The sequence below is a fragment of the Netta rufina genome (genome assembly GCF_964035555.1).
Source record: "Netta rufina genome assembly, chromosome: 15".
NCBI classification, from domain to species: domain Eukaryota; kingdom Metazoa; phylum Chordata; class Aves; order Anseriformes; family Anatidae; genus Netta; species Netta rufina.
In genome coordinates, this window is record NC_140138.1 from 10,103,789 (window position 1) to 10,131,763 (window position 27,975).

The 27,975-nt window shown below is 40.9% G+C and overlaps 1 protein-coding gene across 1 annotated transcript; it reads right to left on the reverse strand.

Annotated features, from left to right (window-relative positions):
- Positions 1 to 1,476: 1,476 nt before the first annotated feature.
- On the reverse strand, positions 1,477 to 27,890 carry PDILT (protein disulfide isomerase like, testis expressed; the record flags this gene model as incomplete). The annotated part of the gene is made up of 11 exons (XM_084296327.1): positions 1,477 to 1,548; positions 2,984 to 3,073; positions 6,825 to 7,006; positions 8,361 to 8,481; positions 8,791 to 8,988; positions 9,934 to 10,059; positions 11,389 to 11,499; positions 12,065 to 12,202; positions 14,112 to 14,245; positions 17,053 to 17,259; positions 27,692 to 27,890. 11 exons carry the CDS (start codon positions 27,888 to 27,890, stop codon positions 1,477 to 1,479), a joined length of 1,578 nt encoding a protein of 525 aa, XP_084152453.1.
- Between the last annotated feature and the right edge of the window lie 85 nt (positions 27,891 to 27,975).

Sequence of the window (27,975 nt, forward strand, 5' to 3'; positions counted from 1 at the left end):
GACAGAGGATGGAGCTGCAGCTTGCAGAAACACCAGTGTGTGGAGCCCATCTGACCCTCTGGTGATGTTTGCCTATTTCAGGTACTCTTAAAACTGCTCAATAAAGTAGGTCCAAGTGGGTCCAGCTACAAAACCCAGGCAGATCCTCTTAGGAATGGTGATCTTGCATGGAACATGCTTCTACAAGTGGCAGATTATGAGGATTTAATTGCAGTCCCAGTGAAGATTAGCTCCAGCAGAGATTAAAGTGTGCCTGGGAAGCATTGACATAAACTGTTTTACTTTCTGTCTCCTTGTTATTAACACTTCATCACTGAAGGCCAACTAACAGCCACATGAGGTGAAAGCATTGCGTGTTGAGTGCTATTTGTTTGCAAGATCTGTGAAGTAAAGAGAAGTTGATATTTCATCTTAAATCTGTAAGTGTGGGTATTTAATTACACATTGCAGCCTGGCTGGCAAACAAACCATCTGTTCTGAACTACGCTTTCTAGCAAATAGCTGTAAAATATAGGAGGTCTAGTAGTTCAAAATTGTCCATCTCTTGCTGACTTTCATCAGAGAGGTGAGGCAGGAGATCACCACTGTTCTTCCAGTGCTGTGTTCTTTACTGCAGTGACTAATCCTCCCTCATTTTCTACGTTTCCACCTTTTTTTTTTTCCTCTGCTTACATAGGAATATAGCTTATTGGCATTAACAAGTTGGGAACAAAGATGTTAGAAGTCTGTTTTTGAAATGGACAATTAATAAATGATCTTCCCTCTCTAATTCTGCGAGAAAAGGTTTCAAATTTTTAGACTTATTTCTGCTTTATCTGGACTTTGCAGGGAGAAATGACTGTTGTCCAGCAGTTTCACTAGCTGCAGTTGTGTAACTTGCATGGGGTGGTAAGAGGACCTCTCCTAACTGAAACGTGAATCATACCAGTGACTTTGTGTATTAGGTATAGTGGTTTTCTTACTGGAATTAAATTTTATTATAATTTCTCCATTTTCTGCTGCTTGATAATGAGCAAAATAAACACAAACTGCCCACTGGTGCCACTTTGTGCACAGCCTCTAGCTTCAAGGAGCAGTTGCTTTCCAGTTTACCCTGTCACAGCCCTATTGTTTTAACAGGAGATTAGCTGTTTGCAAACCTGCTACATTTTTTGTTCAACAAGAATAGTATTATATATTGATTCACCAACCATGGCACATACACTTTTCTAAATGAGAAGCAGTTATATTAATAGTAAAAGTATTATTTAGGCAAAATTGATAATATTTTAAGAACCGAAGACAACTGATCCTAATAAAACTACTAGTAAAACTGGGTTCAGAAGAGAGATCACACAATAAGCAACTGATAGTGAAGTCTTCACTTTTATTTTTTGGTCCAGCTTTGTGTTCACTTGAGATGATTCATTCTTGCAATGAATTCCTTCCAGGAAGGATTCCCCACAATCCTCAGAATTTTTCTTTTTCTCTGTACTCTTAAAGTTCTTCTTTCTCTGTTATTACAGTCTCTTTCTGGCTGAGATCCTCTTTGCTTCCTCCTGAAGGATCCTTTTGAAAAAGCAAATGCAAGAGCAAAGCTGTTTATTACTCATGTTCACAAAGATAATTGCTTTTGTAATTCTTTATTTTCAAAAAAAAATTAAGATATGAAAAGTGTTTTCATCATTTCAACCGAGGAACATGAGGGCATGTAAATGAGGTAAGACGTAGTGCTGCTGTTGATAAAAACGTGTTTTGTTTTCACACCAGAGACTGGTTTATGAAGAAGTATAGATGAGGTTTTGTGTGAAGTTTTAATATGAACGTGGAAACTGCATGTGGTAAGATAATGGGCATACTACAGAAGACACTACCTTCTCATTTGTCCTGTCTGGGAATACTCTGAGGTCAGGAGGAAGTTACTCCAACAGGAGACTTCACATCAAGCACAGTATTGCAAAAGGTCTGATACTGCACTCTTCCGGGAAAGCTTGGAGGGTGTCTAGTAAGGATGGAGGATACAAAGAGATGAGCAAATGTCAGCTGTCTACCCCTTTTACTACACAAAGCATGCTTTCTGGATAGTGTTTCACAAGTGGGCTTTTTTACTTACGCTTTAATGCAAAATAAAATGTGAAGAAGAGATGACAGAATATACGCAGCTCTGTAACATTGTACGTAAGACTTGGGGGGGAATTCAACAGATCTGTTGCAGACATATCATCACTGAACATGCAACAGAGGCAGACACCAAACTTAGGCTTGGGGTATTGGGAAGTGGAAGTATACAGTGACTGGGCAGAGTCAGATGTCTGATCCTGCACTGCAGACTTCTGGTTCTGTCACCTCTCTCTGTCGGTAAGCACCTAGTTGAGCAGTAAAGGCAGGACTGAATCAATGATGGGTGTGATCTGAGACAGCTATTGCTCAGCTGGTCTGACAGGAGATGAGAGCTGAGGAACTGGGCAGCTGTCCTAACCAGATGGCCAAGAGAGGGGGCAATGTCTGTCTCAGTTGTGCCATTGTTTAATGAAGATGGGACACCATGCTAAATGCAGCACGATGAGATAATCGTGGATGTTAGAACCAGTCCAGCTGTAGCTGACACCAATTTTGTGGAGTTTTTTTCCAGCTAAAATCCTGGCAAAGTTTTGCTTACACTGTTCAAGGTGCAGGTTCCTTCCTGCCTTGTGGTACAGTGTTAATGTAGTGGCTCAGGGGTACCATGAGTAGTGGGAGAAGAGCTTTCTGTGTGATGAAAACAAGGACGTGAGTGGGTGTATGCCTGTCTGGCAGTGGTATGACTGCAGCTAACGTGATCCTGCCAAGCTGGTATGCTTGAAACTGGCTGAGAGCTCATAAGAACCATCTGAGCATTGACGTGCGCAATAGCTGAAGCCCTTACACGTGGGATATGCTATTGCCCCTTAGGTTGGGCCATACAGGGCGTGAACATGCCTTGGATCTCATAGCAGATCAGTCATTGTCAGGATCAAACACCTACCTTTTCTCCTGTTTCTGCCTTTGTCTTGATTTGTTCTTCTAAGAATTCAGAAAACGCCGCCAAGGTATGCTCCCCAGTATAGGCCACTTCCTGCAAAGAGTTTGAAGATTAGGAAAGCATTTAACTTTCTACACAAAATGCTGGAAATAACAACCTAATAAGCTGAAGGATTTCAGTGTTTCAGATTGCCCACGCTCTAGACTTTGGTGCTCAGCTTTTACTTATTTAAATAAAAAGTGAGGACAGGGTTAAAGCAGTTAAACATTTCCAAGCTATTTGAAGAGCAGAGTCTTTCACGGTTCCAGCCATGACATTAGAAGTTGTATAAAGATTTTGATGGAAACTCAAAATCCTGAAGCAGTTTTAAAATACACAGTCCAGAAGTACCACCTGTTCCACAGCTTGAATGTTCAGTAAGAACAGGAGGAAGATGAACAGAGATATTAATTTTCTTATACTTCATCTTAAATTGGAGATTTATTGAAAATTTTCTTACGAAAAAGTTTAGGGAAGAAACACTAAGTAAGTCTGAGCACCATTACTGTATTTTAAAGATTTTTTTCAAATACTGTTCTCTGGAAGTCTGAAAGGATTTTGCACAAGTCTTTCAATAAAAATGTATAGAAGCTCATGTGTGTGACATTGGGAGTTGACTGCTGTTAGCTGACTATATTTAGAAATGGGCAGATGCCCATTCTCACTTTGGGGTAAGCTGACTTACTCCCACAGAGACCAGTAATGCTACGTTACTTTATCCTAGTTGCTATTATGCCTGATGTAAGTTCAAAGGACTATAAAGAAAACACCTCCATTCTCTGGTGAACTCACTGGATGTATACACAGTTTTAATACTCCCTGTGCAGTAAGATATTCTCTTGTAATAAAATGTTTTGCAGCCTTGAGGTTATTTTTTGTTTACAAACTTATCTTTCTTGAGTAATATTATTTGATTCCTCTAGAGGCAATTAATACTCCCTGATGAATCTTGATTTTCATCAGTTCTGACGTCAGGAATAGCAATTTCTCAGACCAAAGACCTGTAAAGCCAGAGAAGCAGCTGATCCCTGCCCTGGTACCTGAGGATGTGTCAACACTTCCCGTTAGAGCAATCAGTGCGTAAGTGTATGTAAATGCTATTTTTCTCACTTCAACCATAGAAACAAATAGAATCATCTTAAAATCTGCCAGAAAAACTGCATGTTTTTCTCTCACGTTTGGAGTAGATGACACAGTGGGTGAGTTGTTCATCTGCTTCACAGATGGAGCTCAGATGATGCCTGGTCACTCCTTCCTTGATGTAACTCATCGGATTTACTCCCTCATTCTCCAGCTCTGACTATAACTCTTCCCCAGTGTACAGCCAAGTGCTAAATTTAATTGTTCCATGGGGGAGGAGTAAACTTTTTTGTCGCACTGAGAAAGTTGATTTTTGCTTTTGACATCAAAAATTTTGTATATCCATAGCTATGTAGGCTATTGATATAAATAGCTGTTAGGCTCAACATCCTCATACTGAAACCAATGGTTATTAAATGGAGTGAGAATGAAAAAAACATAGGAGCACTGAGTTGGTAATTTGGAAAAGTGGACATATGTGTAAATGCCCAGCTATATAGGTGTCTGAGTTCATCAAGCTCCACTTAACTCCAGTTAACCCTAGGTGGCTCCAGGTTTTTTTTAAAAAAAAAAAAAAAAAAAAAAGAAAGTCAGCCATCTAGTTTTGCATCCACTGAAAATGAGAGGGTGACTTGTCTTTAACTTCAGAAGAAACTGCCCTTTTCTTAGACTAAGGAGTAGCGCTCCACTAGAAAGCAGGCTGGTCATAGCTTGGAGACCAAGCAGATGCTTCTGCCTGGAGGAGGGTGGTTTCTGATCTGGTCTCATCAGGTGAGAGTGCTCACAAGTTACTCTGTAGCACTGTGTTCTGCCCATGGCTTTGCCTTTAAGGAGGTGTAAGGGGGGCTCTTGTAGCCAGAGAACATGATAACCCAGTCTAGAAATGAGCTATGGGTCATGTTATGTTAGCCACATTTCCAGTGGTTTATCAGGAGCCAGTTCACACTCCTTAATTTGCATTGAATCTGTGCTTTGCAGAGTCTTCTAATAGTTATTCCATCTTTAGAATTCTACCTGCTTCTGCACTAATCCATCCTTAGTCTTTAAACAATGTGAAGGATCAGTAGAGGATATTACAAAGCTCATGTGTTTTGTTTTTTTTTTTTTCCAACAGTAGCAAAATACAGACAGCTAGAGAAGATGCCTGTGTGAAATCAAGGCTGTACCAGGTGGTGGTGGACTGTATGTATTTCCTGTTTCTCTTTTTCTTCCTCCTGCACATACTAGTTTCTCTTGGGCTCCCAGCCTCTTCCATTGCTCTGTTCATTGCCAGAGCAAGGAAGTAGGGGTTGTAAATTTGGGGCAGTGACAATACAGTGTGAAACACAGGACAACTCTTGAGTCTTGGCCCATTGGGATATTGCATTTGTATCCTGCACCCTGGCCTTGGTTAACTTCTGGAAAAGTACAGGTGTACTTGGAAGAATTCCCTGTGTAACTGCTGGTTGAGTAGGAAGTGGCTGAGCTGTTGCAGTGCCTTTGTGTTAATGGCTTGAGCATGTCCCTGCTCATCTCTGATTGCCTGCGGCCAGCAGCTCATACAGTGCAGTAAGAAAGAGGACAGAACACATGGGTCAGCCACCGCAGGCACCTGCACGGGCAGTCAAGTGCAGGCTAAATTCTCCAAAGCCACAGGAACTGGCCTAAAAGCCTGGTAGCCAAGGGGGAGCTTCAGATTTCAAACGCACTTTAGTTTTAGGGTATTTTAAGTGTGAAACTATCCCTTAATAGTTAAAGTCGTTACTGATATTTTTTGACAAACTGGCATTTATTATGAGCATTTAATGGGTTTCTGCTTTTCTGTGCAAAGACTAAGCATGGTGCAAGTGTGCAGGACTACAGTTCAATTCATTAGAAGCTGTGCATGCACATCTGAGAGCAAAATCTCTCCCTAAAAGATTAAATGAGGACATGGGCAAATGTCTTAGAATTCAATTTAAGTTTGGGACTAAGAAGAAAAATGAAAAGCTTAGTAATGTCTTAATTATGGCAGCGTCTTAGAATGTAATTTATTTTGGCTACAGACATATTTTCTTCTTAATTAGATTATCTGTGTAGTTGGAGGAATGTAACTTTGTCTAATATTTTTCTTTTTCAGCTGTGGCATCTTCTGATTACTCTGTAGCATAGCTGATGCATTAGGTAGCATATTCTAAAGATCATTAGTCTTGATAACAAAAAAACCCTATTGAGGCTGAATGAAATAAAACTACTGGCATAACTGCATAGGAGAAAAATTTGAGATCTGGGTTTTGTGAAAGTATAGAGGATATAACAAGAGGGATGCCAGTATTATTGAGGTTATAGTCATACTTGCTCCAGAAACAACAGACCCAGTAGTTCAGAGACTGTACATCTCTTGCAATGGTGAGGAGGCGAGCTGTAAGTTTTCTCCAAGCTGAGACCGTTGCTAGAACCCATCAGGCAGACTACAGGTTGTTGAACAGTAGAATATGAGCAGTAATGACTTCATAGGTCTGCAATGGGAAATGGTGCATGGGTTCTTGCCGCAGCCTCACACTTAGCAGAAGGTAGAAGGGTTTCCCCTCTAAATCAGGGTCTTGTCAGCAAAGAATTCAGTTTTGTGTAGATATGCAGCAAAGCCTTCTTGCTTAAAGGACACCTTTCTCACGTGTTTGTTCACTGTGATCTGTGTGCGCCCACCCAGCCACCCACCCCTCAGTGTGCAGCTGTGCCATCCCGTTCTTCCCCTAAAGCTTCTCACCTGGTAATCGGCTCCAGCAGGAAACAGTCTGAAGAAGGGATAGCGATCCAACACAACTGACAGGATGTCATTTGCTGTGACATCTATCTTTGCAATGATTATGTCTTTGCGATTTTGATATTTCTCTCCTAGTTCATCCCAGATTGGCAGGAGTTTTCTGCAGTCATGGGACCAAGGGGCATCTGCAGATGTAAAAGGAAAAACAGTCTGGTGGAAGGGCACGTGCTGGCATGCTAAGTGGTACCCACTTCAGCCCATAAGAGTTAACAGGGTTTTGAATTGTAAACTTGTGGTCAGTCTCCACTTGAAACTACCTTCCCTTCATGAGTTTCTGTGTATGGATAACTAGCTGCTTCTCTAATGCACTTCTGGCAGCAGCACTGCTTTAACTCTTTTTAGCCTTTCATGACTATAACAAACACAAAACACTTGTCATATGACTTTGTTGACGAGGAGTGCCAGAGAAGCAGCGCAGCCCAAATAAGACTTGGATCATTTCCATGATGAGGTACTTGTCAGAAGCACAAAATGCTTCACACATACTGAAAGTAACTGTGTCCAGAAATTACGCTGTAGTTGTACTGAAAGAAGGAGTTAGAGGTATGGTGGTGTTTTGCACTGCACACATGCCAGGTTAGCAAAAAGGCAAATCCAGCATGCCATTAAGTAACATACATGATCACAGTCCTTCAGTCATAAGAGGAGTGGTCATACTCAGTTTGGATGGAATTAAAACTTTTGGGACACTTTCCTGAAAATGCTACATCCCATTTACCAGCCTTTCATTTCTAGAGGACGTGGTTTGGTGCCTGCCTACATCACTATTATGGCAGCTTGCTTGTTCGTGGTACTGCAACGTGACCTTGAGTGGACAAAATGGCTGCTGCAACAACAAGGATTACAGGACTGTGCTACATTTAAGAATTTCTGTTAATGTTATATTTAATGTTGTATTTTTGTAAATGCTGTATGTTTGCTCTGCCAAACTAATTAGGACACAAACTAACCCTACCAGCTGGTACAGTAGAGGGCAGTGGTTTCTTGCAGGGAAAGGTCAAGCAGGGAAAACTGCTTCCCTTGCAGACAGAGGAGGAAAAGGAGTTTGATTTCTTAATCTAGCAACTCCTCTTCGGGATTTAATGGTAGAGCATTATAAGCAGACAACCTTACTTAATTCTCCCTCTGTCCTTGGAAGACAGACTGACTCATACTGTGTGTGTTATAATGTTCCATTGTAAAGCGTGACATTCCAGTGTCATTTTCTTTCAACACTGAGATTTGATATTGCCTTGACAAATATTTATTTAAGGGATCCAGTGTTACTCAGTGCAACCCTATGTCATCAAGGTATTGCAGCATTTTCATAGATATGAAAAAAAAAGTATTTAATGCTTTCACCAGACACCAAAAATTTGTTAAGCATGACTTCTTTAAAGTGCAAAGATTAGTTTGGTCTGTAAGCATGAGCTTTCTTTTTTCATTTCCAACTGATCATGTTAAAGCAACTTAATGTTTGAATAAAACAGTGGCACTTACAAAACATGACAAACACAGTCATGGTCTTATTGAAAACAATCCTGTTGAAATTCTTCCCAACAAGCACTTTGACTGGCATCTTGTCCCAGTCCTCTGTGATTTCTTCACTGGAGAGATGTATCTAAGCAGAAACAAACACTGATGTGAAAGTGCAAGGAACATTGAGAAACTTTACTCCAGGATAAGTTTATGTGAGACCACTGGGACCTTTCTCTAACTCATGTCCACCATTACTGTATGTTATTTTTTTGATATCTCTATGTCCTATCCAGCCTTCACACACTACTCCCTGCTCTCCCTTGAGTGGGGAACTGCTGTCTTGCACCTATGCAGAGTTGATGGTTAGAATTGTTTGTCCCTCTCTTGAATAGAGACATAGTAGACTGTCTGAAAGTCTCCTTTTATCTCATCTCATTAGTAATGAACATACCTTTGCTTTTCCATCTAGGTAGCTCTGGCAAAAATGTCTTAGGTTCTCCAAAGTCACCTCATCTGCAGGCATTTTGTACTTCGCATTGCTTGTCAGGTTTAGGATTCTCACAGCGGGAACATCAATGTCCCTGATGCGAAAATACTCAAAAACTCGTCCATTCCTGGTTTCATTAGTATTCACCAAGACAAATGTTATCTGATAATAAAGAAAGAGTCAGGCATCTGGTTGAGTCTTCCACCTTTGGTATAACCATTTAGAGAAACGGGTTGGCAGTGGGTTAGAACCTAACCTTAAATACAAGCAACTGTGTAGAACCATTTTTGATCTCAGTCCAACAAGCAGCAGCTCTGTGAACTTTATCATACCTTGATCCATGTTAATAAATGCTAAAGCAACCAAAAGGAACAGATATTTTCCTTCTTTCCTTTCATACTGGTTTGCCACCGCTTATTTTAGTAACGCTTCTGAATTACCGCTCAAAGCTCTTATTGCCATTCTTAATAAATCTTCACAGGACAAAAGAGCTGAAACACATGTAGTGCATGTGTCTATTTAAATACTCGTGTGTTGTTTGTAAGACAAATGATCATTCTTCAGTCTTTAACATACTTAGAGCAGGAGTATGAGCACAGTGACAACTGAAACTGAAATACTCGTCTGTGACTGCCTATAGATGTTTGCAGACACTTGTGTGTTACAGACAAGGCTATACAGGTGCTTTGCAATATTTCTCAGGCTTTCTACCTGATTTTAGCTTTGGCTTCAGGCAATACCCTGCAGTCTTCATGGTGTTGCCTGGTGCTGGCAGAAATTGCCAGAAGCTTGCTGAAACTATCTTTGGTTGGAAGAAGTTGTGTGCATAAAATCAGAGTCAGGTTTATTGGGAGCAGCTGGAATCAGTGTTGGTTTCTGTGATCTTTGTATTTTAAAGAATCATTATGAAGTGAAAAATATTCTTTGAATTTGTCAAATCATTTTGTTAAGGGCCCAAGCTGAAAAATAGTTGCTGAAACTTTTAAAGGGATTGATAGACCTAAGAGACAGGCTGACAGCAAAGTAATTTTAGCAACAACATTCGTGAGTGTTTTTCCATTGATTTTTGGCATTTGTATTTGCAAAGCAGGATTCATTATTACAAACCTTCCCTCTAAATTCCATAGCAGCAGACTTGTAGTTTTCATAAGTCACATTGAATGTCTTTGAGTTCGTTGGGATGAACAGCAGGATGTGATTTTCGACAGGGACATCAAAAATCTTCACAGATGTCTGGGAAACAAGAATCAACATCTGTTCCATTCTTTTTAAGCAGAACGGTGAATCAGAGGCTCAGAGTACCAGTGTCATTCAGCTCTGCTATTGCAAATTTTACTTCTTAAGGCCCTGTTCCCAATCATTTCTATAACCCTGAGATTTCTTTCATTGTTTTAGAGAAGATAGAGTGAGAAGAATCAGCAGCTGCTGAGTGTTTTCTATATTCCAGGAAAAAACTCATCGTTATTCATAGATTTTACAGTCAGAAGCGGCTGTTACCTTGTAGTCTGACCTCCTGTGTAACACATGCTGAAGAATTAATGTTGAAGATGTGCTGAAAGTGAAAGGCAGCATTACCCAGGGAGGCCCAGCTGCAGCAGCTAGACCTGACAGGGGCACTGCCTTCACTTCTGGGTGGCATCAGCAGCCTACATCTCCTTTTCTGGACAAAGCTTCCCTTTCTCATGCCACACCATGATCAGTCAAGGGGATACTTCCTCATGCAAACAGATATTTCCATGTCTTTCCCCTCCTACTTGCAATTTTTCTCCTTTGTCTTAGCCCAGAGGACTGGGTTGCTGCATGGGAGTGGAAGGGCTGGAGCCAGGCTAGAGACTGACCTTCCACCCACCCACCCATCCCAGCTGCTACAAAGCCCAGGGCATTGTGCTGGCTCCGCAGGATGGAGGTATTTCTATGTCCAAGTGGTTCACAGCTTGACCAGACATTCCCTGTCTCAAGGAAACATCTTGCTAGAGGGATGCATCCTCTGGGCTGGGTTTGACCAAGAGCTGCATGTTGGATTCTGCTGGTGTTTCTAGATCTGTTTAGGGCTGGCCTAGTCAAACAAAAGTCTCAAACACTAAGGAGCAGATGAGCTCCTTAAGTTGTTTTCTGTATGCGTTCCTCTGCAGACAGTCGCTGCTCAAAGAGCATTCACAATAACAGCTGTTGTTAGGAAGAGAGACAGCACTCTTCCCTCTCCCCTGAATTCTTATATAGAGGCTTTACACTGGGGGGCAGGGGTCTTCCCCCCACACCTCTCCACCCTTTCTTTACTATAATGTAAGAGGTACAGCAAGTGAAAGGTTGCAGTAAGTGAGGAAAAGCATATGGTTTGATAGCCAAATACCCTTTCTACTGCAGGTACTAACTTGTCAAGGCATATAGGCAATTTCATAACATGCTGCCTGTAGCAGTGTAATAGCCTAAAAACAAACAAACAAACAAAACAAAACAAAACAAAAAAAGAAATATAGGGAGGTTTCTCATAGGTTGATGTGAAATGTTACTGGCTGTTCTTCTCCTGTGGCTTTTGTTAATGCAGTGAAAAAAACAACGTACCTCAAGATTATATTCAGTGACCAAATCCAAAGTAAAGGTTTTGATTAGCCTTGTAAGATCCAGTTTGTTCTGTCTGTCATCTTCAAGCACTTCATTATGCACAGGTTTTCCCTTGGATAAATAGTGAAGTTTGAGGTTGTTGGCTTTATCAACTATAGGGACAAAGGTACTGATTATAATCTAAAATACTGTTGTTCTCAGCTTTGATGTTTTATTACCTTCAGTAACTTAAATTCTGTAACTTGTAAAATAAATGTCATAGCTTACAAAAATTCATAGATTACAAAAATTCAAGATACAGCTGACAGTTTTAATTTGCACAGTAATCTTAATAGACTAAGAGAACTTTACTATATCTAAACATGCTGCCTGTGACACATCCACTTCAGATGTCCTTGGTCTGATTACTTTGTAGCCTAAATGTTGTGTATTTGCTGTGTATTTGTTCTTGTTGGCCACTTCTTCTGATGTGGATTGGAAGATTCCTGACCAAAAGCAACTCAAAGGAAAAGAGGTGACTTAATAATTGGTGGTTTAGAACATAGGGATCTGGGTAAGCTGTTGAATTTCAGCTAGGAAATTATTTAACCTAAAAAAAATACTAAAATGCCTGTCTATAGCCTGAAACTTCCACAGCAGCTTTTTGCACCTTACCTTGCTAGGCTTGCACTCCTACCTTCTTAAATACAACAAGAGTGTTCTTTTGGATGCCATAGTTAGCACAGACGTCCTCTCTGCTTGTCATCCCAAAAGGCATCTCTGGCACATCTTTGGCAGTCTCACAGAAAACTTCCATGCTGTTATTGTGAAGTTCCTAGTCCCAGATAGAGAATTTATTAAAACCTGTATCCTTCTAGGATGTGTAGGAATGAGAGCCACAGGTGAGGCAGGCCCCTAAAGGCGTATGAAGTAAGATCAGTGTAGAGTGGGTATAGCTTGCCATAATTACATTCAGGGGGAGTGTATGGTTCCCTTTGTCCTTCCTGTGCTCATCTCATCTGCCCTGCACTCTGCTGGCATTCACGCTGTACAGAGACTTCAGCAGCTGGGGAAGGATAACATGGATGGCTACTCCCCTGCTGCAGCGTGTCTGCACAGCTGTGGAGGGACCCATATGGACAGGGTGCAGTGGATTGCAGAGAGGGCTCCCTGCTTGCATGAGGACCTGACTGATGTGTTCGGTGCTCCGACCAAGGGCTCTTCAAAGTAGGGACCTTGGCTCCTACATCTGTCAAATAGTCACTGTGCTGTCCACCCTCAAACTAACAGTTAATAAGCATGATGAAAGGCAGCAGCTCATTTGGATTTGATTTAATCAGACGATTATTTCATGCTAGTTGAATAGTAATTTATATGCTGAAACCTCACAATACATTCTGGCACTCATATTTGTGAGCAATCTGTGACTAATAGAAGGCCAAATCCAGCTCTTTATTTACTTAGACATTATTTTGTTAGCTTCCACCCACTAAATTTCTGACATGCCGTAGCTCACACTGATGATCATCTATTGTCATTTCAGCCTCCAAGTGAAACCATGGAGTCCAGTCAAACACACATCTGCAGGCACTATCTGCTGTCAGCCTGCTTCAGGAAGTTCTCCAGCATCACTGTGATAGCAAGGGCTTCTTAATGCGGCCCAGCATTGGAAAACTGCCCTCCTTCAGGCATGGCCGCAAGCAGATTGCTGCAAAGCAAAATTCTGGGCACTGTATTTCCAATTTGTCCTGTTATGCTGTATGTGTTCATCACTTCTGTTACTATAGGGCAATTTGGTAATGAATCCTGTTCTCCTCATCCATGAAATATGGTCTCTCCACTGTAGCCAGCGCATTTGGGACCTTGTCAGTTCAGGTAGGAGTGCAGACATTGTGCTTTTAACTGAGCAGAAAGTTACCAGAATAAAAGTCTCTTTAGAGCGTTGATTGAATGTTTCAGGTAATAAAGGCTTCAAGGACACACTGAAAAAGCAGCAAAAAACTATTCCTATTTTGCTGACTTTTTGACTGCATGCTTTGACAGCTGATATTTACGCTATGACTGTTGTTCTGTATTATTCAGTCCCAAATCCTGAGAACCTTATTATGCTTTGGAAAGTAGATTTTGCCTGAAACAGAACTACAAGAGTTCGATCGTACACAGTGTAATATTTTATAACTTCCAATCCATACAGATTGCTTAGCTGGCAGGAGCTAAACAAACAGTTAACTTGTTACTGGTGTAGCTTGGTTCCACTCCCCTTGGTCTCACTGACTTTGTTTAAATCATCAAATGGAAAGATGAAGAAAAGGCACTGCAGCATATTTGACAATATTTACTGTGTTTTTTATGGACTTGAGCATGAAGGGAACATTCCTTCACCACAGCAGCCTGCCTGCAACTATTCATGTCTATGATTTTACACTCACTGTCTTTGAATAGAAATGCTGTGATTAGGTGCCATGGCTTTGGCTGAGACAGAGTTAATTTTATTTGCAGAGACTCATATGATGCTGTGATTTGGATTTTTGGTGACAATAGTGCTGTTGCAATGCAGTGCTTACTCAACATTAAGGACTTTCCTGCCTCCTGTGCTGCCTCTCCAGCAAGGAGGCTGCAGGTGCACAGGAAGTTTTTTAGGCAAGTTTTGGGTCTTTTGGACATGTGGAATTTGGTGGCAATGGCAAAGAACATATCCCAAAGTTGGAATGGAAATCAGCCTTTTGAGTTTTCCAGTGAATTACCTTAAAAAAGCCAATCACTGCTAAATTGTCAGCATTTATCATGGCTTCAGCCTGATCTGTAGAGTTGATTAAGACTGTGCTGGGTCCTGTTCTTCTTTTGACCCACGTAATAAAGGCTGAGGCCTGTCTGACTCCTGTGGAAGAAAAAGAGAATTGAAATAACTGTCAAAATGAATGACACATTTCTGAGCAATCAAGATAGAAGTGGTGGAGGTGCAAAAAGATGCTGAACTTGGACTCCTATGGACTGAAGATAAAGTTGATTCAAAGTGGACTTGAGCATCTAAATCCAGCCTCAGGTTTTAGCCAGCATTTTAATTATTACCAGCTCTAGAAGATCAGCAGTGAATGAACACTGTTCTGTGGGATATCTGCAAATGACTGTCCACTTAACTGCTTGATCACAGGTGGAGAATAGAGATGAGAAAATTAAGAAAAGCAGAAAAACTGCTCTGCAGCATTTCATGTGTCCACGAGAGAATCAAAATCATAGCAAGTTATAAACAGCTATCGACCTGAGGTTTAATCCAAAATGACTTCAAGCCAATTGCAGATTTTATTGAACTGTCTGTTCAATTAAATTAGGTGTCAAAAATGTTCCTTTGGTGCTGCAGAAGATCTGATAGGTACAGAGGCACATTAAAATTCCCCTGTGGTATTGCAGCTTCACTTTTCAGCTTAGACTTGAGAAACAAAGCTGAAATCTGTCAAAGGTGTAATTTAATTCTGGAGACTTCCATCTTTTGGGATCCAAATTACTACTGCTAGTTTTACTGAGTTCATACTCGCTTTGTTTATTTGGTAAATTCTCCTCAGGCTTTCAGGAATTTTAGGAATTGTGAGTCTCTTTAAAAATAGCTTCTAGCTATTGTGTTTTCAGGGGAAGTGGAGCCACAAATTGAGGCTCAGGAGATGAAACTCTAAGCCATAAAGTAGCGCCTTCATCTCTGTGAGCATGGTGTCCTTGTTGGAGTAGAGCAAGAGCCTAACAAAGGGTTAATGAAAACTGTATATGAAAAAAAAAGTCCGTATGCTGTGAAGTGCCAGAGTAAAGATGTACAGCACAAGTGGATTATCAAAGATGCAAGTCCTGGTGCTGTACATTTTAGCGATATGACAAGGTCAAAATTGAGTCAGACCATTTTACTGCCATCAAGTCATTTTGCAGCAGGCTGCACTGCAACTAGTTTAAAATACTTTATTTTTTTTTTTTCCCCAGCAGATGCCTGCCTGTTTGGCCTTAAAAGTGTCTAAGCTGCAGAGAAAAGCACAGAGCAGTATCTAGTGGCCACCCAGTGCTTGGCTTCTGCTGTGTAAATGCAGAGTTGAGCTCCTGCAGCTTGTGTCAGCAATATAACCTCTCAGCATATTTTTCATGTGGTTAGTCTTTATATTGCGTTGCTTTAAACAGCCTGTAGTTTGTTTCTTCTGGGCAAATTCTAGCCTCGGAGATGAAGTAAATGATGATTTTACAAAGCCTAGAATTTGGCTCTCATTATGTGTCCGTTGTCAGGACAATCATTCAAAAATGCTCTCTTCCATCAAGTACTTGAGTGGATTTCTTGATTTAAGCAAGGTCTGCAGTTTCTTTCATGGTGAAGTTTGAGTTTTGTATAAGAAGTCTTTGGGTGGTTGCTAAACATTTTCAGTTGCTGATTCTCAGTGGTTTAAAAGTTACACCTGGTAGGTGAGATTTTACTAGGTGTTGCACATAATCAGCAAGTAAACAGAGTGTAATTTAAGTCATTATTGGTAGTACATGTGCTCTGAACAGTTAGTGTTATTTTATACAAATTGTAGGGCAGAAGCCAGTTTCGTAATTTCTGGCGTCTTGCTTGTAGGTGTCCCTTACATTGCAGCTCTGTGCTGAGAGATTGGCTGTGTGCATCTTGTGTTACAGTGCTTTGTATTCACTGGCTCTCACAAACATACCTGACAAGTAGGTTTACCTGTTCAAGTGATGTTTTCAAGTCCACCCTATATATATATAATCAAAGACTTCATTCTCATGTATCTGCACCTCTAACAGAAGTTCAGCTTTCAGCTGCAGCAGACACAGGGGCTCAGGAGTTAAGAAACCCAAACACAGTTGTGTACAGTTTCAGGAGGCAAACTTTATTCTCCTTTTTGTTTTAATTTATATTAAACTTGTGAGTCAACAGTACCTACTTAGAGTATGAACAGACCATTTTCCAAGTCATGATTTTTTGCCAACTCTGTAATATTTACCATTTTAAGGGGAAAAGAGAGAAAAATATGTATATGTTTGCAGTAAAAGAAAAGCTCTAATGAGGCCAGGATTTCCCAGGATTGCTCAAGTCAGTCCTATTCCAATGCTTAATAGTAAGTCTTTGCTTAATGACTTCCCACAAAAGATTTCAAATTATTCCATTGTTTTTTTCCTGAGCCACGAATGAGCTCCCTCTGATGGCTACACTGCAAAATTCTTTTCTTTGGTTTAGGAAGTATAGCTGCATATTAAGGAGCCTAATGAGTTCAGAATTCATCGTTAAATACTGTGTATTGCTCCAGTCTGCTTCTGCAGTCATGCTAGCCGTGAAAATTGCAGTGAGCTACTAGAAGAACAAACTAAGCAGGTTTGGGATCAAGTTCTTGTTTGGTGTGACTTACTTATGTTTGTTCTAGTATGTGGGAACATATGTGGGATCATTCTGGGGGTGTTTCTATGCCCTGAGTACAATTGTGCCAGCGGTGGGTTTGACTGTGTGAACTAAACATAGAAAAGCATATTTAATTATAAACTTATAAGATGAATTCAAATTGAATTTCTTAAACGGATACAGAGGTAATTGCATGTTTAATACCAGGGCAAAAACAATTTGGCACCTTGCATATTCTTTATCTGTTCAGTCGTATTGTACTTCTCAGCAGCATAACAGATGGGTACATCCAGTCACTATCAGTGCATGAGAGAGTTTACCTTTGCAGTCTATGGGATCTTTCCTGCTGCCATCCACAAAAAATTTGACAGTTGGAAACTCTCGAATGTTAAATTCTTTTCTCAAATCGTGTTGGTCTGTGACATCAATTTTGCCAAATTGTATTCTTGGAGCTTCTTTTTTAAGCTGTCGTGCAGCCTCAGCAAATTCTTCAGACAAATTCTGAGATGCTTGAGGTAAAGAAACATCTGGAAAGGGTCAAACAAAAGAGAATGGGTTACACAAGGTGCAGCACGAAGCTTTCCAGTGAAAATTGTTGGGTCAAGTAGTAGCTGGAAGGGTTGAATAAGGTCATTTATGACTCAAGTAAATGAGAAATTATATTTTTACTTCTTTGTGTTGATTCTGACTGTTCATCACTGGACATGTACATGGACCAGCTACAGTGAAATACCAACAGGATTGCAACAGTCTTCTGTTGGGAAGACTAGGAGAAAAAAAAGTAGTTTGAATATGCTTTGAAAGGATTTCAAAGCTGAATGAAATATTACTCACATTAAGACTCTTTGATAAGATACAGTTTTTGTAAGCACTTCATTTAGGCAAACTGGTGTAGTGATGAAACTACTGTATCCAGATAGGGAGGAGGGAAGGAGAGAATAAGAGAATATGCTCTCACAGACTGGCAGTGGTTCTAAAATAACAGATGTTTCTGGGGGCCGCGGGCCACTCCTTCTATAGCTTGAATGGCAGTTGTAGTTGGAGGAAGGAGGTGGGCCATCCTAGGCTGTGCTGTGAAGTTGTAGGTTACACCAACATGAAGAAGGGACAAGGGAAAAGCAGCTAGTTACGTATCACTGCTCCACATTCAAAGGTAAAGTGGTATAGGCCTGGTGCTTTACAGCTTTGCAACTTTTGCAACTTTTGGTAAAACTGAGATACCCTTTCTTGTTGGTTTTGCCCATTTTCTTTAGATTTGGCAAAAACATTTTAGTTTCATCATTATAATTTTCAAATAGGAACCAATGAAAAAAATCAGTCTTGTTTTCATACATTTGTGTGTTCTTGTGTGTATGTGTACATTATTTACATTCACATGTATGCTTACACACTTATGTGCCAAAGCATAAATCTCACACGGTAATTATCTGTTGCTCTTTCACAAAATTACAAATGCACTTCTCTACAGCCTACCTCATGAAGACATTACCCAGTGCAACTGTAACCAAGAATTGAATGAACATTTCTGTATGAATTCTAATAAATGAAAGAAAGACAAAAACCTCTAATCCAGTTCAGAGCTCATTTACATTTCTTCCATTATTCATCATTATCCTTGCTCTGAATCCCAGCCATCAATCATTTTCTTCTCACCAACTGCTACAGGGAGGAGCATGAGGAGTAGTATTAAATAATGTTATTTTCTCAATATATTAACCAGATATACCCTTCTAGATTCTTCTACACTTGAACCCATCTTGGCCAAGAGCTCTTAAGTGTTGGTAACAGCAGCTCCAGCTGTTAATGTGCCAAACGAGGTTCTTGTTAGCAGGACAAAAGTTAGTGTCTGTTCAGGGGCCACTCAGAATGGTGTTGAATAGAAGGTGCTTCTCTGAATAAAATAAATGAGCCTTAACCCATCAGTCCAAAGCAAATTGTGTTCTAGTTGCCTATAAAGCTATTGTTCCATCAAATAATTTTATTGCAACTTTACAGAGATTTTAAAGAGATTTTATCCTAACTTCAATTTCCTTTTTCCTCATTATAAAAATGCTCTTATCAGTGTTTTTCCCAACAAGTTTGCAATATGTTGTCTCTAAAAAACAATGTAGTAGTATCTCCATCTTGGCTCAGTTTGATATACTCTAGATAAAACTGCAGAAAACCACGATACCTAATAGAAGTTCTGACTGGTGAACATGAGACACAACGTGTCTACCATAGAAAAGCACTGCTGGTTCTAGAGACGGTGCTTGTTGAGCCTTAAAATGACTCTAATAAAACATGGGGTAGTTGCTGTGCAATTTAAGAGTGCTGACAAATAACAACCTCACAGAAAGGGTGAGCACAGAACAGTTAGGCAGAACTGTGGGGTCTTTTGAGAGGGTGTGTTGCTATGGATGGAGTACAGCTGGAATAGCGAGCAGGAAGCCACATTGCAATTAGGGATCCCAAGCCTTCTAGCTAATTCCAAGGCAATGGTTTATACCAGAGGCAATTTCAATGTAATGGCTTTTTTTTCCCCTAATAACCTAGGGTTGCATAGTTTTGCCACAGCTGGGGGGAATTTGGAAGGTCAGATACTTACTGCACAGTGAAGTGGGACTCTCCTGGGAAGGTGCAAAAGAGATTGTTGGTGAATTTCAGACAGAGAAGCTGATGGTGCCTAGAGGCTTCCCAATAAGCAGGGAATAGCAGGCTTTCTGGGTGTTAGATATGCATATAGATTGTCTGGGGGATTTGGGGATCCATTTTTCTCTGAAATATTTCAATTCCAAACAAAAAAAAAAAAAATGTTTTAAGAATGATCTCATCACCAACTGGCCTGAATAGGCAGAATTGCAGGTAGCTATTAGCATTGCTAGTGTTGTTAGATAATGAGAGCTTGGCAGTTTGTAGCTGCTGGCAGAACTGGGAGAAGTGCATGCCTCCATCCCCTAAAAAATAAGCAGTGCACTCAGAGACCAGAAGTCTGAGTACCATTAACCTGATAACTGTGAGACAAGTTCACTGAGTGAGCAGCCGCCTTCATCAGACAGATAAAAACTGTTTCCTTGGCTACCCAGCAAGCATGTGGAAACATCCATCACGTACCTTTCCCTGGCTTTCCCGAATGATTAGACTCCTTTTCAGCTTTCCATCAATTCCTTTTTATTCCACTCATTCTTTGTTTGCTTCCCAGGTGCTTTATTTTTCAAGTCACTTGGATGTTGCAGGAAATCATCGCTTCTCTTATTTAGAGCCTTTTCTTGAGTTTTGTTTTGCTTCCTCTGTTTCAGATTTTTACTGGCACCAATTGCTTCAGGTGTTGGGGTGAGGAAGCAGATGCTGAGGCTAACATGGGATCACAGGCTCCACAGTCGAGGAGAGCTGGGTGCCAGCAGAGCATATACAAGGGCAGATGAAAGGTAAAGAGATGGTGGCAAGGTCACTAGGGAAGATGTGCCTGGGTGGTGAAACGCCCATGTGAACACCCCCCCCCCCCCCCCACACACACACACACACAGTGTACCAGTGTGCTGTGCCACAGCTGCCAGAAAAGAGAGGCTCTTGAAATGTCATCAGCTCAGGAACAGCATTATACTAACAGTGAGCGAATGTCTTCACTATAAGTAGTTTTATTTTTCTTATAAGTAGAGAAGCATAATTTAAGGGGTTGTTAAACTTTTTATTATTATTTTCCTAGATAGTGTTTTTGATCTGTTTTTTGGAAGCATCACTGAATTCCCTCTCACACAGTCATTGCTATTTTGTGAAGTGTCCTCATCAAAACAGATGTGAACCTCCAAAAGAACATTTTACCAGATTGGCACAGTTTGAGCATGAGCAAAGAAAATCCTGAAAATACGTTATCCAGCATCTGAGAACAACTCAAACTCCTTGACTCAGACATGGGAAGATGAAAAATGGTCTACAGAACTGTGAGTGCTAAAGCAACTGTGAGGTATCCTCTTGAATTTCTACACTTTTTTTCTGATAAAAATTGAGCCACAACCAACCACCTTTTTAAATTACTTGCAGGGGAGAGTCTGTAGCACCATTTCTGCAGCCACTTTGCTCAGACAGCAAATGCTGAAGAACAGAATCACATTTTTCAGCACCTTCCCTGATGACCGCAGTTTCCTTTAATTTAAGAACTGCTGTAAGAATGCCTCCCTCTAAAGGTCATGTAGAACAAATCTTACATACACCCTCATTCCCTAAAGACAAGGTTTTGGGTGTGGGAGGATTGCCATATTTTCCATTTTCTAAGCTAAGTCTATGTGTTTGAGGATTTAAATGCACTTTTTTATTTTACCTGTCTTGTATGTCAGCAGCTCAAAATTTGTCAGTTTTGTTTTCCATGAACAGAGAACTAGGTTAACATGAAATCACACACACATTGAAAACAAAACCAGAAAAACTGAAAGGCACTACAGATTTTTAATCAGACTGTCAAAAATGCTGATTTTTACAGCTCGAGCCATCAGCACTTGTGTTCTATGCATACTAAACATTTTGTCAGGCACCAGTCCTGTTTTCCTGATGAACTTAAAGCATTACTGCATCACTATCAAGAACAAGGCAGGGTATTGTCCCATACCATCTCTGTCTTAGAGAGAGTCTGAGTATATTTTGCCCAAAGCCACACCAAAAGGATATGGCAAAAGTGGGGAGAGAACTAGAAATCTTGTATTTAGAGAGTATTTCTCTTGGAATGCATAGAAGCATATAACCTGAGTAAGCCACTACTTTATTTCATAGTGCAATATACTGAACTAAAATACATTGAAATGTGGGCAGAGGGACAGAGATTTTTGCTGATACATAAATGTGTTTAATGACCCTAAAGCATTCTTCAAGAGAGTATACATGAAAGCGTGATGAGTTCCTTCTTCTTTAGCTAATGGTGATGGCCTCCAATTTCATTTGGCAATCTGTACCGATGGTCTAGTGATTGCTGCAGACATTGTGAATATGCTCATTGTCATGCTAAATACTGATTTCCTAGCTGTTAGTTTCTGGCATGGTCAGAAAGTCATTTCAGCAGTCCTACTTTTCATCTTTCCCTGTGTAGGCTGCTTTTGCAGTTTTCACTGCAGATATATAATTTTCTCTGTAGAAGAGCTCTGCGATGAAGAATGGTTTTATGTTTAACATGTTAGAGTGGAAGCACGATGTTGATTTTGCTGCAGGTGCAAACTTTCTTATTTCACCTTCAAAGTGTTACCATAGTATTCTACAGTGCAAAACACAGCCCATAACCTCCTGTGTTGACCTCTGTACTTTTAAGCTGAGCTAATTTAATGTTTGCAGTTTGTAGTTTGCTTGAGGTCTTCTGGTATGCAAACACTGAAGATCATTCTAAAGTTTGAATCCTTACTCAGAACATTCAATAAAATAAGCATGTAGAAGAGACATCTACATAGGGAATACATGTTAATCATTGTCTGCAGCAGGCAACTAGAACATCATTAATGACTCTTGTACCTGCATCGATGTGTATTTCCACTGTCTTGCTTATTTTTATAAGCATATTTTATAAACAAATTGTCTCTTTTCAGACAATTTACTCCTAGGGACACACAGATTTTCAACAAAGCCTACAGGAATGAGGCACCCACATCCCAGTATCCTTTGCACTTCATTAAGAGTTTCCTGTATGAAGCTTAGTTAGAAGATGTAACTGTTCAGGGTTTTGAACTGTTTTCATTTACCCAGACCAGACGTATGTGGTGAGGAGACTGCTATATGCTGGAATTGGTTCTTAGCACATGAGTGGGTATGCTTTGGATGTTGGCTTTACGCGAGCTGACCATCTGGTCTATATACACTGATTTTAACATCAGTCACGCTCCCCTTACTTCCTAGAAATCTCCCTTTTCATGAACTATATATACACACAGGCAGCAATTTCTCATTTTTCAGTAACATCGCCTTCAGCTTTTTTGCCTTGAGAAGGAGGTGTTTGTCTTTGAGTCACCCCATCCTGCCTATTAAATGTCATTATCTCAGCATAGATTGTCATTCACAGGCCGCAGGGATCCTACAGTTGATCTGGTGGCTCACTGGGTAACAGACCTGCTAGAAAAGGTAAATGTCACCCTTTTTTTTTAATAAATTGGAATGTGCATAGAGAACAAAGCAGAAGTGCAAGTGCTGTACCACTTGTATGTTTGTCCTAATGTTATAAAACTACAGACTAAAGAAAATGTAACCCGCCTGATAAATAAGACAGGCAAACTAGAGCCAACTGTCACACAGAGAGACCTTGACAGACTATGGAAGGGGGCCGATGTGAACCTCATGAAGCTCAATGAGGCTAAGTGCAAGGTCCTGCACCTGTGTTGGTGTGATCCCCAATATCAGTATAGTCTGGGAGAAGAACTGAATGCGAACCACTAATGTGTTTTGCAGCCTAGAAAGCCAGTTGTTTTACTGTGTTCAGACTGTGCTTGGCCACAATTGCTATACTATTCCTTCTATATCTGTGACTTCAAATGGTTACAGTTTGTTGTAGTGTACAGTAGTATTTGTAGTGTTCGTTTATAAGTGTACACAGTCCATCCTCCCTGTGGTGCCTTATTTTCATCGAAGTGCTTGGGATTTTTGTTAATTATCTTGATTTCAAAGGTGTGTTAGTAAAAACTTAAAAGCAACAATATTCTGCAATGCAATTCACCGCAGGGGTTTATATTCAGTTAACATATAGTGTAAATAGTAAAACTCTGCCATGTAGGCAACACTGATGTATGATCTGCCTTCTGCTGGTGGCAAGTGCTCTGTATTCCCTGTGGTAGTAGGCCTGTGAGTGATCACTGTAACATTAATGGAGGTGCCATAGATTACAGAAGAATGAGAGACATCTTTCATGTGAGCTTCAAGATTGGGTGCACCTAGGGTGTGTCATTTGTCCAGGAGAACAGGCACTGTTCAGCACACTGCTGCATGCTGCTCATGTTGTTTTCAGACATTGTTCTGTTCCTTCACAAAAAGGGAAATTGAAGCTGGAACTCTGTTCCTCTGGCCTCTCCTGCCTTCTTCCTGCTGCCCCTTCGGTTACTTTCTTGTTGCCGAAAAGCAGTCAGGATGAGGGCAGGAGAGTGCTGGATTTCTGGATTGTTACTTTTTTTCCATGTTGGGTATTTGCCCAGTGTACTTTGCTCAGCTCACTAGAGTACTGACCCTGCATGGCAGAGAATCAGCATATGCTTTTATATTGAACCTTGCCTGAAAGAAGGCAGATCTGCAACACAGTGAGGGTGGAGCTGAAGGGCATTAGGAGGGTCTGGGAGTCGCTGGGCAGAAGACATCAGAGCAGGCCCTTCCTGATTAAATATTGTGGGACTGGTAAGTAGATAATGATATACAGCAGGGAAAGGGTTGGGGTTTTCACCTAACAGCTAGACCTAAGGCAGATCCTAGAGCTTTGGATCAAAATTTGGAGTTCACTCTTAATTCCATCTTGGTATGAATCCCGCTTTCTGTGAATTGTAGGTTTCCTTTGCGTTCCCTTACCACATCTCAGTGATTAAGAATAGGCCAAGAAGAGAAGGGTCTCAGGCCTTGTATTCATTCTGGATTTCTGAAACTAATTCTTGGCAGCCTCACAAATTTCCTGTGTGGCTTTGGGATTATTGCTTTGTCTCTCATTGTCACAGCTCCCCGAGTGATTCCAGGTTCACATTGTTTACATAGCCTATTTTAAGGAGTAGGGCATAAAACTTAAGTACTTTATGGATTCTCTGTTCATGTGCACGTCCCATCTTTAGACTCCTCATGCTGTGGCAATGGAAATTACAGCAAACAAGCCAGCTTGTTCAGCAACGTGGGCTGAACATCATTTCACACATCCCAGGGCAGTGCCTCAGTGCAGGATGATTTTTCACTGTCCCAGAGGCTGTTCAGTGGCAAGTCTCCAAAAGGAGCTGCTGAGATTGAGGCCAAAGATTTCCAGGTAATGTGTCTTGAGCTGAGGAGCTTGTCAGTCTAGTGATTGATTTCATAATTCTCTGCAGGGACTGTAGATGCCATTATGGTTTGTAGCTAGAAAGGCAAGCCATGAATTTTCAGTAAGCCTTTCAGATAGATGTGGTGACCTTGAATTCAAACCAGAATGCAGTGAGGATCACTGGTGCAAGGTGTGGTTGTGGAGCAGTGTTTCATTTCTGACTTTCTCAGAAGGTGCAGAGTGTAGAGGAAGGGTGTCTCTGTCCCTTGGTTCTGAAGAAACCCAGTTGTGAGGGCAAGAGAGGTCCCAAACTATTCTGAAGTAGGGACAAGAGAACCTGTTTTTTCAGGCTCTTACAAAGCTTGAGAATAGAGCTTGACGAAGGCTTTTTTTGTTTTGTTTTGTTTTTTTCCTGAATAATTATTTTTTCACCAAAATACTGTGTCTTTAGAGGGATCAAAGCAATTCACAATTTCAGGGTGAATGTGGCAAATAGTTTTAAACCCTGCACAATTAAATAAAATCTTGCTAAATTTCAACACTTTGAAACATGTCATTTAAGCACTTTTAATACATTTCTGAGTGATTGTTCTAGAAATTCTAAAACATATTTGAAGTTTTGTAGCACTTTTGGGATTAATGAAATGTTTGGTATGATCCAAAGTTCATTTTAGTTTCATTAATTCCTTAAATGTATTTCTGCAAAGTTAGGATATTACTTTAATTTCAAATAATCCATTTCAAATTCAGGGTAGATTTGTTTTTTTTTTCTGTATGTGCCTGTCTGAAATGCCTACCTGCCTCCAGAGCATGCTAGTTTGCAAGGTGTTTGTATAATTTATGGCTGAGTTGGTGTGTGTGCTGAGCTCAGTGAATGTGGCACGGTCAATCGCAGGGTGAAGCAAGGTCAAGCCTGAGGAACAGACACAAAGCTTTTGCTGTCTTATGCAGATTGAGGAGTCTGTTGCCCATAATCATTATGAACTCCCATACTAAACCTATATCAGAAAAAGTTCTTGCCATAAGTAATGTCCTTCCTTGCTTGTTTGGCTGAACTGTCTCTACTTGGAGATTTACATCATTTTTAGTTAAACTGCTGTCTCTTATAAGGCTCCCAGTCTCCACTGCAGTAACCTCTCCCTCCACACCAACCATAGTGCCTGGCGTTTAATATGAAATATGTCGTCTCTCCATGCATTTTGATTTCAGTCCTGCTGCAGGCTGAATGATCACTTCTAGTCCAGCAAAGCACTAGGCACAAGGTATGTCGATGTGCAATTGTAAGGCCATGTGTTGAAATTCAACATTAATGTAAGTGATGATCTGGAGAAGGGGTGGAGTGAGACTGGCCTCCCTGATGGGTTGTATGAAGCAAGCTGGAAAGATGCATTGGAAAAATTTTCGGTGCAAAACCAATGCTATCCTTCAGGCTTGTGCAGTCCCACTGAGAATGAGGCTTGCTGCATAACCCTTTTGAACATCTAAACCCTATTGTGGCCTGGAGGGGGGCTGCAGGAGAGTGAAGAAACCAGGGCCACCCCATCTCTGCAAAGAATCACAGAAGGGCTTGCTTAGAAGGGACCTTGATGCCCATCTTGGTTGACCCCCCTGTCACCCACTAGATCAGCTTGCCCAGGGCCTCGCCTAACCTGGCCGCCTGTGCCAGTGCCTCACCACATCTAATCCAAATCTCCCCTTTTTTAGTTTAAAAAAGTTTTAGTCAGTTTATTATCTTACTGCAGGGCTGTGGGACTGCACTGGGAACCCAAGAGGTTTGGAGCTGGGATGGTGGGAACAGAAAACTAATGAAAGGGCTGTAGTCCTCATAGGATCCCAGGTAAACCCGGGCACAGTCAGCATTTACAGCATCAATATTTGTTCTATCTTTGAAAATATGTTACTGTAAAACAATTCCGCTCTAGCTGAATCCACAGTGGTTGCTGTGGCATCTGCTCTATGGTAACATCTGCTCTCTAAAGAGCTGTACAGAATCATACGGGCTAGATCAGGGACACTGGCAATGGAACTCAGAAGAGCTGTGACCTCAGCCAGCCTACTTTGATCAGGAAACCATGCTACACAGCGCCAGGCTCTCCTTGTCCCCTGTCATTCCAGATGCATGGGTTTGGGAATATTTAACTAGGCACTGGCCAGAGTGCAGAACTATGCTTTTGAGAGGCAACACATTTTTTTGGCAATTTAAAGAGACCCTACCATGGCCTTAAAGTCAGTGTTTCAGTCCAGCTAAGCCAATCTAGCAGCCAGCTGTCACTGCACAGAGGCCCAATCCTCCCACTCCTACCTCCTGTGGTTGCCTTGGTACCAGTACCGGCCCACCAGTGAGCCAAGCCAAGCAGATAACCAGCCCTGCCAAACACTATACTTTTTTTCTTTCGTGATACACTTTCCATAAGACTCCGATGGCCAGACCTAAGTCTCAAAGTTAGTTGCTCAAAAGACCCCATTAAGTTTCTTCCCCATGAGGAACAAACATGAATGTAATAGAAAAACCTCAAATCTGCCTTCACCTAACTAAGCTCATTTCAGGGAAAGAGTCTTGCAGATCTATATAATACAATTAGAGTCACTAAAATAATGTAAAGGGCCATTCCCTGAAGTCCAAATACAGACACGAGATGCCAACTTGCTAAAACTTCAATAAAAGGTATGGATGAAAATGTAAGAAAGAAAAGCCATCTCTGATTTTTGAATACTTGGAGTCTCACTCGTCATTGCTGTGAACCACATCCTTACAAAATTAGATAACGGAAGCAGAGAATGCCAAGTCACAACTCCGTGTGTGTGGACCCATCTTAGTATCAATATCAGTCTCACAGAACAGACTGGTATTTAACCACCCCAAAAAGCAATCAGTGATTGTAGCCATAGTCAGAAATAGATACATGGAGAACATCAAACAAGGACTGCTGGAGGACAAAGCAGCAGCAGAACAAATGTACCTTGATGCCCCAGCATCAGCTGTACTCTGCAGAGCTACCAGGGTAAGAGATGGCAGAAATGATACTCACAGAACTCCACCAGTAGGTACTTTGTTTCCTTCAATGCTCTGTCAAAGTTGCTCTTTTTCAGCAGGAGTACATTGTTTTCCTTTTTTATTCTGGGGAGCTTGACTTTCTTTATTTTTGTTTCATTTGGGCCTATGCTGTCTATAGCTGGGAAAGCTGTGAGAAGTAATAGTGGCAGAAAGAAAGACGGACGTGTCTTCATCTTGCTCTGCCTTTACTCAGTTACCAAAAAAGAAAGGAGTAAAGGAGCACTAAGCAGCAGTATTTGCTGCTCCAATGGCTGCTGT